Raw genomic sequence first — 13623 nt, 5'->3', positions numbered from 1 at the left:
TTCCACAAGGAACCACATTGTTAATGCCAAAGTATAAACAGACCAAAGTCTCACTGGAAAAGATTCAATTATCCAGACCACAAACTTCTTTTCTGACCAACCTGTGTCCCTAGAAAATATAAACGAAGTCTACGCAGCAGATGTTGACTTCTAGGCCAACATCAATGACCACATGTCCCAACCAGACCACAGCCCCACGGGAGTGCAGCACCTGGGAAAAGGGCACCACACAGACCCGTCCAAAGGATATAGCGTTCGTAAATGGTGCGGGCCCGATCCACCTCTTTGTATCTCAGCTCGAAGTTGATGTAGGAGTGCCAGGCCTGCTCCTCTGGCTGCCACTCCATCCAGCGCTCGAACACCTGCCGGGCACCCGCCATGTTCCCCAGCATCTCCTCCATGTACGTGTACTTGTACCTTTAACAAAATCATCCTAAATTATCTGTCATGGTCAAAATGACTTAGGGGAAAAAAACAGTCTCTGGCAATCTCTAGCTCTAACTTTGTTAAACATGAAGAAGATTTAGGGCTTTCTCTTCCCTAAAGGTTAAGTCAAACATGTTTTCTTATTAAAATGTAAATCTGAAAAGGATCAACCATTGGAAAAAAGGATTTTTCTCCTCAAAAGTTGCTTAGTTTGACAAGATGATTTTTATGCATAAAAGATTACAACCAAAATTTGTTTTGATTACACAGCTATTATACATTGAGATTATAACTTAGCAGACTAAAGGACATTAAAACATACTGATAGTATGTTTAAAGAAAAAATAAGATGTAAGATTAAATATATATACGATTACAACTATAAGTAAAATAAATACACAAAAATGTGGATATTTGTAGTCTACAAAAGGCCATTTCAATAGATCAGAAACTTACCAGAACTGGTTGACGCGAGGCAGAGTCGTTATGGCCCGGTCCCAGATATTTCGGGCATGGTTGACCTGGCGATTCTTCATTTCCATTTCTGCATATTTCAGCCAGAGTGTAATATTTCGATAGTCCACATCCAAAGCACGTTCGTATATGGATCGAGCCCTAGAGAAGCAAGATTTGGAGGGTATCAGAAACAGTACACGCAACACACATGCAAGCATTTGAAACCATCTGCAATGCTCTGCTATTCTGTCAGGTGTTTACCATGAGCCAGGTTCTGGGCATAAAAAGGTGAAAAGATCTGATGTTCTCAGGAATCTTAACAAGACTCAGAGAAAGACTGACATGAGTGTAATTGCAACACAGTGTGACAAATGTTATAGTCAAGGTCTGCACAAGGAAGTAGAGAGGAAAGAAATGAAAACGTCTGGTGGAAAAGGCCAGGCAGTAGGTAAGAACTTGGGAAAAGTTCCAGAGGCCAAGATGGGTAGGGAGGATGCTCAGTGCGGGCAGAGAGAACAGCCAGATGTCAGGTTGAGGAGGCAAGATGTGTCCAGGGAGCGACAGGTGCTCAGGCCCCACCAGAGCAGGTGGCAGGCTGGGAGAACACAGAAAAGGGGACAACAGGAAGGCTCAGGCTGTGATGTCATCTTTTTGGCCACTGGTTTTCAGTGGAATAATTTTTATTTAAAAAAAAAAAATCCCAATATGGAGACAGCAGATGGAACTGCACTTCTCTGGCTATAAAGTGTGTGCCCATGGCAAGACCCACCCTGGGGAGCCTCCACTGCTCCCCCCAGGACTGTTCCACCACAGTGGCCCTCATGCCCCTCAAAGGAACCCTAGGGTCCCATGGAACACACTTAGAAAATTATTACCAGAGACACACGCTTTTACTCGTGCTTTAACTTTTGCTATGTTTTAGTATCTGGTAATTTATGAAATTTTATTTATACAATTACATGCTCAGTGATTTTTACCTTTGAATCTCCTTTAGACTCTCTTCCCATTGTGCATATTTTATCCAGTTACTAATCACAGTCCTGTTTTTTCTTATGTTATCTTCAAAAGTCTGGCAAAAGGCAAAAAGGGTCAAATTAAAGGGAAAATAACTAAAAATGATATCGTCTTTTGTCTATTGATCTTTGTACTAAGAAGTTTATTCATTTTGCTCTTATTTAAGAGAAATTACATCCTGGAAGCCTCAAGAAATAAGAAACCTACTAAAGAAGGTTATGGTCACAAGTGTCTCCTTAAAGTCTTACATGCAAACAGAGAGAAAAACTTCAGATAAAAAGAATTATTAGAATTGTTGATATTTTCTCTTATTGCTCATGACAACTAACTGGTACTTTAATATACTCTACACTTTTCCTAATAAGAAAACGTTTTTACCTATTTTAAGTCCTCTCAATGTCTCAGAATTTCATACACAGTTCATTGAGGATAACTAATAAGTAGATACAGTAAGATTAGCAGTTTAAAATGATCCCACATCCTAGGGTGAGAAGGTCGGATCAGATCCCCAAGTCTTCTCGCAGCTCTATCCCAGGTGTTACCTCTTAACACACAAGGCGGTACAGACAGAAGAACATAATGCAATCTCGCTAATTCCACCCCTCCTCCAGCTGTCTGTTGTTCTGCCTGTTAAACTTCCACTCATCTTTGTTTCAGCACCAAACATTCTGTCTCTGATGGATTTAATTTCTTTAAGACAGACAACTCATGGCATATTTCATAGAGCTTAGCACAATGCAATCACCTGGTAACCAGAAGTTATACTATTCATGTGGCTAGAAACACTCACCTCTTCTGAGCTTCTAGTCTCTCTAACCAGTGAGGAACTTTTCAAACTCTGACCTATAAATTCCTAACAACATCAACAGACTAAAAGATATCACATGGACCCACCTTCCTCTTCCTCAGTTTGTAATCATTTAACTCTTCTTCATCTGTGATCTTCTGTTGAGGGGGAGGTGGAAGAAGCTCAAGTTCTCTTTCCTTAGCTTCTCTTAGCAGCTGCTCTGCAGTTATCTGCACCTCAGCTGGGGCTTTGTTTTTCACCTTTTAAGACAGGAAACATTTCTATTTTTAGCAAGTGCTCTCCGCAAGAAGGTTTAAGAAACAAATGAACATATTTTTGGATGTGAACTTTATAAACATTACTACAAGATGCCCTCTTTGCATGACATGCTCCCATTTCTCTATGAAACAAGGTAAAGAAAATATTTTCTATCTTATGCAGGGTATCTATTACAAAGCCATAGGTAAAAGCCTCAAGAGACAAGATAGCAAAACCAGCAAGTTTTCCTTTTAGAATAGTGTAATAATAAACTTCGAGGCTGCCTTGGTAAAATTCTCACAAAAGGTTTTGTTTTATCAAGATGTGTGCCATTTCTTATCTGGCATTTCAACCTCTATTTACAGAAGTCTTCAACTTCTGCCCCAGGTGGATAACTGCGTTTGACTTTTCATGGCATTTCAAAGACATATTCAGTAAGTTCCCATCATTAGACTGTAAGGTTCTTGAGGTCTCAGAGCTGTGCTGTCCAACACAGCAGCCATGAATCACTTTTGGTGAGTCCAAACTGGGCTGCAAGTGTAAAACACACAAGGGATTTTGAAGACTTAATATGAAAAAGAGAATAAACTACCTAATTAAACTTTTTATATTCCTTACATGTTGGAATGACACTATCTTGGCTACACCAGCTAAATATAATATATAAATTAAAATTCACGTCACCTGTTTTAACATAGCTATGAGAAAACTTACAATTACCTATGTGGCTCATGTTATATTTCTATGGGACCCATGGAGCCCAATAGAAGTTTATGGAACTGAATTATAAGAAATATTAAGTATTTAATGCCATGTGTGGAATGATGATAATGATAATGACGATGGCTCATACCTAATGAGCATTAACTACCAGAAGTTGTGCTATGTGCTTTCTACACATTATCTCAGGGAGTCATCTACATGGGTATGTAAAGGACAGGCTCCAGAAATAGACTGAAGGGAGAGTATCTGTAAATGTTTTAGAACAAAGCCTGTCACATATATTAAGCACTCGCTAAGTATTAGCCGCCGACGGAAATATCAGCGCGTTTCAGATATTTTGTTTAATTGCTTAAATTATGCCAACACACAGCTCTTCTCATCTACTCTCATTCCCTCCACTTTCAGCTGGGTAACTCCTATTCCGCCTTCAAGGGTCAGCTTAACCATCTCTTCCTCAGCAAAGTTTACGCTGGAAACCCCTCACACAAGCCCAGATGCCACGGCATATTCCACTCGGCCTCAGTAGCCTTTGCAAGGTTGCAATTTTACACTTAAGGTATCTTACTGGAGGGCTGCTCGTCGCCCGCCCTCGTAGGAGCCCCCCAGCGCCTAGCGCTTACCCGGCTCAGCTGGTCTGTATTGAAGGACCCCACTCCTTCCCTCGCAAAACACCTCGCCACACTACGGTCCCGCGGACACTGGTGCGTCTCCCCGCCCCCCGCCCCCCACCGGCTGGCCCTTCCCTCCCGCTCCCCCGCGGTCCCGCACTGGGTGGGCCGGCTCCCGGGACCACACGCCTCCCGCCCCGGGCACCACTCAGGCGGGGCCAAACCCTCTCCTAGGCCTCCTTCCACGAAGCCCCGCGCCGCCGCCTACCTTTGCCACTTTGGGGATCCTCTGCTTCCCGGCCGCGGTGGAGGCCGCCATGGCTGCAACGGCAGTCTCAGGCGACCCCTAGACCCCAGAAACGGGCCCAGGGTACGCGCCGCACCGCAAAGCCTTCCTACAAGCTGGATCCCGGAACGGGAAGCGGAAATGGCTGGAGTGACCTTTGACCTCCCTCTCGCGCCGTGACGGAGGCAACGTCGTTTCTGTGGTAACCGGGCTGCGCGTCCTACTCGGAACCGCGGTTGGAGCACGGCGTCTGGAGTTCCAGGTGAGGTGGGGAGAGCTGGCTTCCCGGCAGGGAGGCGGGTAGGTTCCGGGGCGTCCGGGGCGCATTCCCAGGTCGCCTCAGGGACTGGGATGACCGTGCGAGGACGGGTGGCTCTGTAGAGCCGCGGCACCGGGCAAGGGGACAGGAACCAGGCTCTGGTCCGGACGCTCGAGGGCGGGGGAAGAGAGGCAGGCCAGAGCGCGAGCTGCTGCACTCCTCGGCGGCTTGGCGGTTCGGCGGCCCGGCGCCGCGGTGCATTCTAGGCTTTGTAGTCCCTGAGGTCTACTCCCACTTGGTTTCTGGACAGTTGTGAGCCAATAATTAACTCTAAGGCTTGTAACTAAAAGCAACTGAAGGTATTTTAAAGCCAGATAATAGAAAAAAGTGAAAATAAGTCATCAGAGTACTAGTAAATAAGCCAGCCTTGTGATCAGATAAGCAGATATTTAAAGTTTCTGTGACTGTCTTAATTTTGTCAATTCTCTTAGCCCCAATGTCCTTAACTATACGACAAAAATAATATCTATTTCACGAGGTTTAAAGAGAAAATCTATGTAAGTGCCCAGTAAATGTTAGCTGGTATAGTTCTTGACCTGTCTTCAGAAACAGAAAAATTAATTATGTGCACGCAAATGGCTAAGAGAATTTTTAAATAATAGACTTTATTTTTATAGAGCAGTTTTAGGTTCACAGAAAAATTGAATGAAAGGTACAGAAAATTCCTATTTCTCCCGACTCTTCCAACCCCCCCACTATCAATAGTAGTACATTTGTCACATTCCTTGGACCCACATTGACACATCACACATCATCTCATCATCACCCAGTGTTCATAGTTAACAGAGGGTTCACTCGTGGTGTTGAACAGTGTATGGGATTTGACAAATAATACATTGCCATGTATCCATCATAATAGAATGGTAAAGAATAGATTCACTGCCCTAAAAATCCTTGTGCTCCACCTATTCATTCCTCCCTCCCTTTTTGCTTCTGCAACCACTGACTTTTTGTCTTCAATGAATCATTTTCAGAATGTCATATCATTAGAATTATATAGTGTGTAACCTTTTCAGATTGGCTTCTTTCACTTAGTAATATGCATTTAAGATTCCTCCATGTCTTTTCATGGCTTGATGGCTCATTGGTAATTTTTGACAGTTACAAGTCACTTATTTATATATTTATGTACATAGAACTATCACATCTACCTCTGCTTTCAAAATAATAGTGCTTTCAAAAAAATTTTTATGCTGATTTCTCAAACGGAAGTCATTCGTAACTGATATAAAAACATTTGCCATAGTTCTGTACCACCGTATTATTATTTAAACATTTAAAAGTTATCTCATTTTTCAAATCTTGGATAAATTGAATGAGATTGTATATAACTGTGACAAAGAGAAGTAAATAAATAAATAGCTATTAAAATAAAAAGGTATTTCCCTTGAGTTCCCTTAAATTTGTAACTCAACGCAATTGATTTGACAAAGTTTAATCATCTGTAGCTGCCTCTAAAAGATTCAAACACCTTAGAATGTTTTATTTCTGATTGCCTTCCTTCCATCTCACAAATTTTTAATTGTCTGGTAATTCAATTCAGCTATTGTTTTTAAAGCAAAATTTATCATCATTATTACTTTTTTTTTTCCGGCCATCAGTGCTTATTTAGATACACATGCATGTTTGCTAGTCTTTCCCCAGCGTTTCATCTGTATTCCGCTCCTTTCTGATTTTAATTTTCTTCTTCTTGATATACATCTTTTACTAGTCCTTTCAGCCAGGTTCTTTGAATGGTAATTTCTCTCAGTCTTTGTAGTAATTGTCTTATTTCACTTTCATTTTTAAATGATCATTCAGGTAGGTATAGAATTCTAGGTTAATGATTATTTTTACCTCTGTATTTTTAAAATACTGTTCTGGTGGTCGGGAAATGATAGCCCATAGGCCAAATTCAGCACATTACCTATTTTTTGTGTGGCCCATGAGCTAAGAATTTTTTTTAAACATTTTTAAACAATTGAAAAAAAACAAAAGAATATTTCAGGATACACTCACTATTATAAAGGTCAAATTTCAGTGTCCAGAAAGTAAAATTTTATTGGAATACAGTCATCATGAAATTTGTGCAAGAATATATCCGAACAACATCAAGAGGCCAAATGATATAATACTGTGTTCTGAAAGAAAACCATACACACTGTATAATTCCATTTATAGAGTATTCAAAAAGTGGCCAAGGGCATCTGTGTGATAGAAGTCAGAATGGTGCTTACCTTTGGATGGGGCAGCCTTCCAGGGCACCGGGAGCGCTCCACGCTGCTCTTTTTATGTTTTTAATATATATTTATTTATTTTTGACTGTGTTGGGTCGTCGTTGCTGCGCGCGGGCTTTCTCTAGTTGCGGCGAGCGGGGGCTACTCTTTGTTGCACTGTGTGGGCTTCTCATTGCGGTGGCTTCTCTTGTTGTGGAGCACGGGCTCTAGGCACGTGGGCTCAGTAGTTGTGGCACGTGGGCTCAGTAGTTGTGGTACGTGGGCTCAGTAGTTGTGGCATGCGGGCTCAGTAGTTTTGGCTTGCGGACTCTAGCGCGCAGGCTCAGTAGTTGTGGCGCACTGGCTTAGTTGCTCCACGGAATGTGGGTTCTTCCCGGACCAGGGCTCGAACCTGTGTCCCCTGCATTGGCAGGTGGATTCTTAACCAGTGTGCCACCAGGGAAGTCCCCACACTGCTCTTAGAGTCAGTGCAATGGCGGAAGTGAACTTCCCAATGGCTAAGAAAATAAGATGTTTTTCCTTAGGCAAAAAGAAGAGAGGAAACAGAAAGGAAGGGAGGGAGAGATGGAGGTAGGAGGGAGGAAAGGAAACAGAGAGGGAGGGAGAGACACACACATTGAGGCCTTGAGACATCGAGAGAGAGAGATTGAGCTCGTTTGCTGCCTGCTGTTCTGTCAGCAGCATCCCCACCCTGTCTCTCTGAACATGAGACTCTCCACCATTGCTGTCGTTAGAGATTCTCCTCAGATTGGCTGTAGGAAAGGCTGAGTTGAGTTCTACAAAGAAAGCAGGTGCTGTATCCTGGAGCTTCCCAGAGACTTTCATGGGCATAGCGGCCCCTGTGGAAGGCCTTTACAAGCAGTGCCTCTTACACTTATTTGACCACTGGACTCTTTTCCCTTCAAAATACGTCTCAGGACTGCTGCCCCTCAGGGCTCCAGTTTGGGGAGCTCTGTATGGACCATGGGCGGCAACTGTATTTCCCCTGTAACTCTTGACCACGTGTCATGGCAGCTGATTAAATATGAAGACCCTGAATCAGTAAATAATTCCTTTCAATGTTCTTCAGCCCTATTGTTTGAATATTTTAAAGCAGCTTTGTGGGAAACAAAGAATACAGTTGCAGACATTTCTAGACAGGCCAGTCCTCAGAAACATCATTCTCCCGGAGAGACACGTGTTAACTGGTTTTTGGGGACAGTCGTCACAGCCTCCACCAGCCACGCTCACTCTGACCACACAGAAATTGGAGGAATGTCCTGTTTTGTAAGTACTGAAGCCAGACTGGCTTGTCATCTCAGGCTAACAGTGGGCTGTTTTTCTGTCTTTCAGGGACAGGATCAAAAATGTCAGTACTCACTTCTCCAAGAGGAAAGGTGGAGGTGGTTCACTGCCGGAGAACAGAGTCACAGGATACTTATTGCATCAAAAACCTCATTAGAAAATTTACCCAGAAGCTGTTTGGGAGTCTTAACATCATCTCTCTTCTGTAAGTACATAGCAAAGGGGCTCCACTCCTTTGTCCTTGTGGGGCTTGGCGAGGAAAGGGCAGCAGGAAAATCTGCCCTACTGAGCGGGAGATCTCTGGGAACAACCATCGCTAAGTCCTGTAACAACATGTAAATTGAAAAGACTTCTCATGACTTTTGGATTCAGGCAAACTAGGGTTCAAATCTCAACTGCCCCACCCACTAGTAGAGTCACTTAGCTACCCGTTTTGAGAATTTATTTTCTTTCAGACTCTGTGCTTTGCCAACATCGTCTTGTTTAACTCTGAGGTAGCCACTGTCACACCCATTTTACAGATGAGAGAGTGGAGGCTCGCCCAAGGTCCAGCAGTTAGTAAGTGACAAAGCCTGGATGTGCTCTTAGCCATTCCTGTTGAAATGTTCTTCTAATCTTCAAAATATGCCTAGGTTTTTTTTTTTTTATCTTTTTTCTCCCTGTTTTGTTTTTTTTTTTTTGGACACCAGAATATGAATATCCTATAAGCTGTTCCTCATTATTTTTATTGAAAATGATAAGAGAGAGCAGTGTTTTGGATTTCATAAAGCTTCAGGTTAAATACAGTTGAAATGTTTAAACTAGGCCAGCCTAAGACATTAAAATTTGCAATTTCTGATCACCACACTGATGAATGTAACGTAAATTTGGTACAGTTTTGTTGGAGAACAATATGTGTATAAAAATGCTTTCAAAATGTGTATAACAATGAAATGATTTCATTTTTTTGACATTATGGTGAATTAAACACCTTAATGATGTCCTCTGGATGGAAACATGTTGATACATACACACACACACACACACGCACACGCGTACGGACTGTGCAGAGAACATTGTCATAATGAAATCAGAAACTTCAGGACAATAGCAGGAACCCACACCACTTTCTCCTTGAGGATTTTTGCTGCATTCTAGAAACCTCACAGTTTTGTTTTGACAGGTTCACAAAGAACAGAAGATAAATACTCCATCCACTTAAGGAGGGAAGTATTAGATTTCTTTGTATAAAACTGTGCAGTTCTTTGTAAGGATGAAGGAGACAAACCCACTGCATAAAAGTAAGGAAACTAGCCTGTTTCAGCCTCAGCATGAATGAAGGGGGATAAAGCCTTCCCCAAGAATTCATAAGCACGTGTTGATTCAAGGTCTGTGTTAATTATCTGCATGGTCCCCAAAAGCTTCAAAACTTCCCAAGTAATGAATGCATTTTTAGACCACCTAAACTAGTTCGCCCATAGACTGAATAAAGTGGAGGAAGTGGAGAATTTGATTAAAAGTGGTTGCACGTTAGTAGTGTGTCCAGGAGACCCACTGAAATAAGTACAGCTCAGGTCTGAAGGGGTGGAGCTTCAGCTCAGACTTCCAATAATACTCACAGATAAAATTCAAAGGAACATGAGCTCACAGTCAAAAATCAAAAATATACAAGGAGACATTCACCATTAGTGAGAACCAACAACAAAAAACTATACAGCAGAATCAGACTCTCAAAGACTTCAGATATTAAGTCAAAGAATATAAAATAACTATGCTTACTTTGTCTAAACTGAGAAGATATGTTTTAAAAGACCATAAAAATGAAAAATGAGAATTAAAAAAAGTCTAATAGACCATCTAGAAAAAAATAGAACTAATATTAAAAGCTCTGTGGATGAATTAGACATTGTAATAGACACAGCTAAAGACAGAAGTAGTGAACTGGGGCATCAATACCAATAAATCACCTAGAATTCAGCACAAAGAGACAGAGACAAAAAATAAGAATGGAATATTTAACAAATAGGTCTAATCAGACTTCTAAAGGGAGATAATAGGAAGTGCAAGAGTCAATATTTGAAGAGATAATGGCTGAGAATTTCCCAGAATCGTTGAGAAGCACCAATTTTTCTAGAAAACTCAATGGATCCCAAATAGGAAAAATACACAGAGAATTCTACAACTAACCACATCATAATGAAACAGCAAAACACCAAAGCTAAAGAGAAGATCTGAAAAATAACTATAAAGAAAAGAAATTACCTGCAAACAACTAAAAATTAGACTAATGACGATTTCTCACTAGCAACAATGGTACCCAGAAGATAATGGAATGTCTTTAATATTGGAGAGAAAATAACATCAAACTAGAATTGTATACCTAGAGAAACAATTTTTCAATACCTAGGGGAAAATGAATGCATTTTTTAGACAAACAAAAGCTAGTTTACCAGTGAACTCTGAATTAAGGAAATTCCTCAGAATATACTCTAGGCAGACGGAAGAATATCTCAGCTGGAAAACCCAAGATAAAAGAAGGAATGTAAACAAAAATATGTACAAATATGAGAAAAATCTAGCTTGTATGAAATAATAACATTAATAATGACTAATTTAATACGGGTATTAAATGTAAATGGTAAGTTATAGGATATGAATAATAAGTTAGCTAAAATACAGGACAAAAATAGCAGATAAATTGGGAGTCATGTGGTTAGATTGAAAGTACTCTTAAGGTATTGTTCAGGGGGAGGGTTGGTAGCTAGTATTCAGAGGTGCTCCCCCTCCCTCCCGTGAGCCACACGTCCTACATTCAGTCCTTTTGTAGTCCCTTCTTGCCCTGAATCAGGGTTGGCCCTGTGTAACCAATAGAAGTCAGTAAAAGTGATGCTTTATGACTTCAAGTCTAGATCATAAGAAGTCTGCAGCTTCCACTGGGCTCTGGAATGCTCCCTCTTGGAACCCAGATGCCATACTGTTAAATGCTCAATTCACGTGGCCACACGCAGGTGCTTCACTTGGCATCCTCAGCCGAGCTCCCAGCCAACAACCAGCATCAACTGCTAACAGTATGAGTGGAGCTGTTTTAGACATTGGATAGTCAGGTGACTCCGACCACCAGCACCACTTGACTGCCATCACCTGAGAGATCCCAACCAAAAACTTCTCAATCAAGCCCAGCCAGCCCACAGAACCATGAGGGATAATAATGAATTGTTTTAAGCCACTAAGCTTAGGGGTGGTTTGGTACATGTCAGTTGATAACTGGAGCAGAGGGTAAAGACTTTTTTAGAAATATATGTTAATGTGGCTAGAATAATCATTTAAAGATAGGTGTAGAGATTATAGCTTCTCATCTATAGAGGGAAAATGGAACAAGAAATTTATAACAAACTGAATCTCAAAGAAGGCAATAAAGGAAGAAAAAAGAAACAGAAAACATAGAACATATTAAAATCATGTAATAGGTAGATAGAAAACAGTTCAGTTATATCAGTAATCAAAATAAATGTATTTGAACAAAATTTTTCAGTTTAAAGAGAAAGATGGGCAGATTGGCTAAAAACAGAACAAAACAAACAGCAGTCATATTTTACATATAAGAGACACACCTAATATATAAAGTCACAGAAGGATTTAAAGTCAAAGTATTTGGAAAAAAAAGATGCCGGCCAAAATCTCATCCAAAAAAAAGGCTACTGTTGCTCTATAAATAGCAGACAAAATATACTTTTGGCAGAAAGGATCATTGCAGATAAAGAGGGTCATTATAGCAATATAATGATGAAAGGTTTTGTGCTTGAGGGAGGTATGACAATTTAAACTTGCATGCTCCTAATGACAGTCATAAAATATATAAAGCAAAAAATCAATAGAAAAAAGGATGAAATAGACATACCCACCATCATAATGGGAGATTTAATATACCTCTGTTAATAAATGAAAGTCGGGCTTCCCTGGTGGCACAGTGGTTGAGAGTCCGTCTGCCGATGCAGGGGATGCAGGTTCGTGCCCCGGTCCGGGAAGATCCCACATGCCGCGGAGCGACTGGACCCGTGAGCCATGGCCGCTGAGCCTGCGCGTCCAGAGCCTGTGCTCCGCAACGGGAGAGGCCACAACAGTTGGAGGCCCGCGTACCGCAAAATAACTAAATAAATAAAAAATAAATGAAAGGTCAAGCAAACTGAAAATCAGTTACAACAGAAAAGATTTCAACAAGAACCCAATTAAAGAACTTGATCTAACGGATATATGTAGAACACTGTAGCCAGTGTTAGAACATACATAATCTTGTCAAGTAGACATGTAAACATGTTTAAAAACTAACTTCCTCTTAGGCCATGAAGCAACCCCAGCAGTGGTTAGTACCACAAAGCGTGTTCTTTGACAACAATGCAATGGAGTTAGAGATCAATAACAAAAAGATAATTAAGGAGCGCCCATATATTTGAAAAATTTTAAATGCAATAATAAATAATCATGGGTCAACAAAGAAAAAGAAAAATTAGAATACATGAGTTGAATGAAAATAAAAATATGTGTTAGATATATAATTATACGTATGTAAATGTAAATACATACAATACGTGAAATCAAGTTAACTCTGGTGTTGCAGCTAAAGCAGGTGTGGGCATTGATGACATTGGAGGCTCCCATGCCTCCCCTATTCTCTGGGCCTCTGTGTTCCTCCCTGCACTGTAGTCTCTGCCTCTGAAATCAGCCTGGAGCTGTGACTCATCCAATAGAATGTGTTGGACATGTGCTGTGCCGGTCCCTGGTCCCTGAGCACCCTACCCCTGCTGGGCCTTGGAGTGGCTGTAAGGGTTCCTGGAATCCATGTGTCTGATGTGTTTATGTATTTTCTGAATTGGCAGATACAAAAAGCGTAACTTACATCATGTGGGAGGGGAGTAGTGAAAGTTTTTTTAATGTGAAAATGGGGCCCTTATAACGTTGAGGCCTGCCTTAGAAGCCAGCCTATTTTCAGAAGTAAAAGTAAATTTACATTTTCATTAGTGTCCTGGAGCTCCCCAAACAGCTCCCTTGCTACCCAGCCCTTGTAGCCTTTCGTTTTCACATTAGGTAACTAACTCCCATCCCCTCGCCGGCCAGCCTCAAGCTTCCAGACCCATCTTACGGGCATTTCTAAAACTGGCGGTTTCTTTTCTCGTTCATTCAGTTTCCTTTTATTGACTGCTGGCTCAGTCACAGAGATACAGGAATGAGTAACAGTGGTCTCACCTAAAAACCCTGCTCAGTTTTAGGGG

General features: G+C 41.3%; 2 protein-coding genes across 4 annotated transcripts in view; one reads left to right on the top strand and one right to left on the bottom strand.

Moving 5' to 3' along the window:
* The window catches only part of CRNKL1 (crooked neck pre-mRNA splicing factor 1), a 28594-nt gene extending 23888 nt beyond the window's left edge, over nt 1-4706 (bottom strand). Inside the window, exons 1-5 of one of the 3 annotated variants that reach the window (XR_004345695.1) lie at nt 4541-4706; nt 2791-2943; nt 1860-1951; nt 883-1041; nt 251-417 (exon numbers count right to left, since the gene is read on the bottom strand). Coding sequence is in view for 1 of the 3 variants with exons in the window: in XM_032604418.1 (XP_032460309.1) it covers nt 251-417; nt 883-1041; nt 1860-1951; nt 2791-2943; nt 4541-4591 (622 nt within the window). In the remaining 2 variants the exon portion in view is untranslated. The remainder of the gene's footprint in view (nt 1-250; nt 418-882; nt 1042-1859; nt 1952-2790; nt 2944-4540) is intronic. The other 2 variants (XR_004345694.1, XM_032604418.1) reach the window with 2 other exon arrangements.
* Nucleotides 4707-4800: 94 nt separating this feature from the next.
* The window catches only part of CFAP61 (cilia and flagella associated protein 61), a 264938-nt gene continuing 256115 nt past the window's right edge, over nt 4801-13623 (top strand). Inside the window, exons 1-2 of the mRNA XM_032604424.1 lie at nt 4801-4820; nt 8426-8582. Of these exons, the coding sequence (XP_032460315.1) occupies nt 8440-8582 (143 nt within the window). The 5' untranslated portion in view covers nt 4801-4820; nt 8426-8439. The remainder of the gene's footprint in view (nt 4821-8425; nt 8583-13623) is intronic.

This window comes from Phocoena sinus, chromosome 15, assembly GCF_008692025.1.
Source record: "Phocoena sinus isolate mPhoSin1 chromosome 15, mPhoSin1.pri, whole genome shotgun sequence".
Taxonomy (NCBI): Eukaryota; Metazoa; Chordata; class Mammalia; order Artiodactyla; family Phocoenidae; genus Phocoena; species Phocoena sinus.
This window is presented reverse-complemented; position numbering and strand designations above follow the sequence as displayed.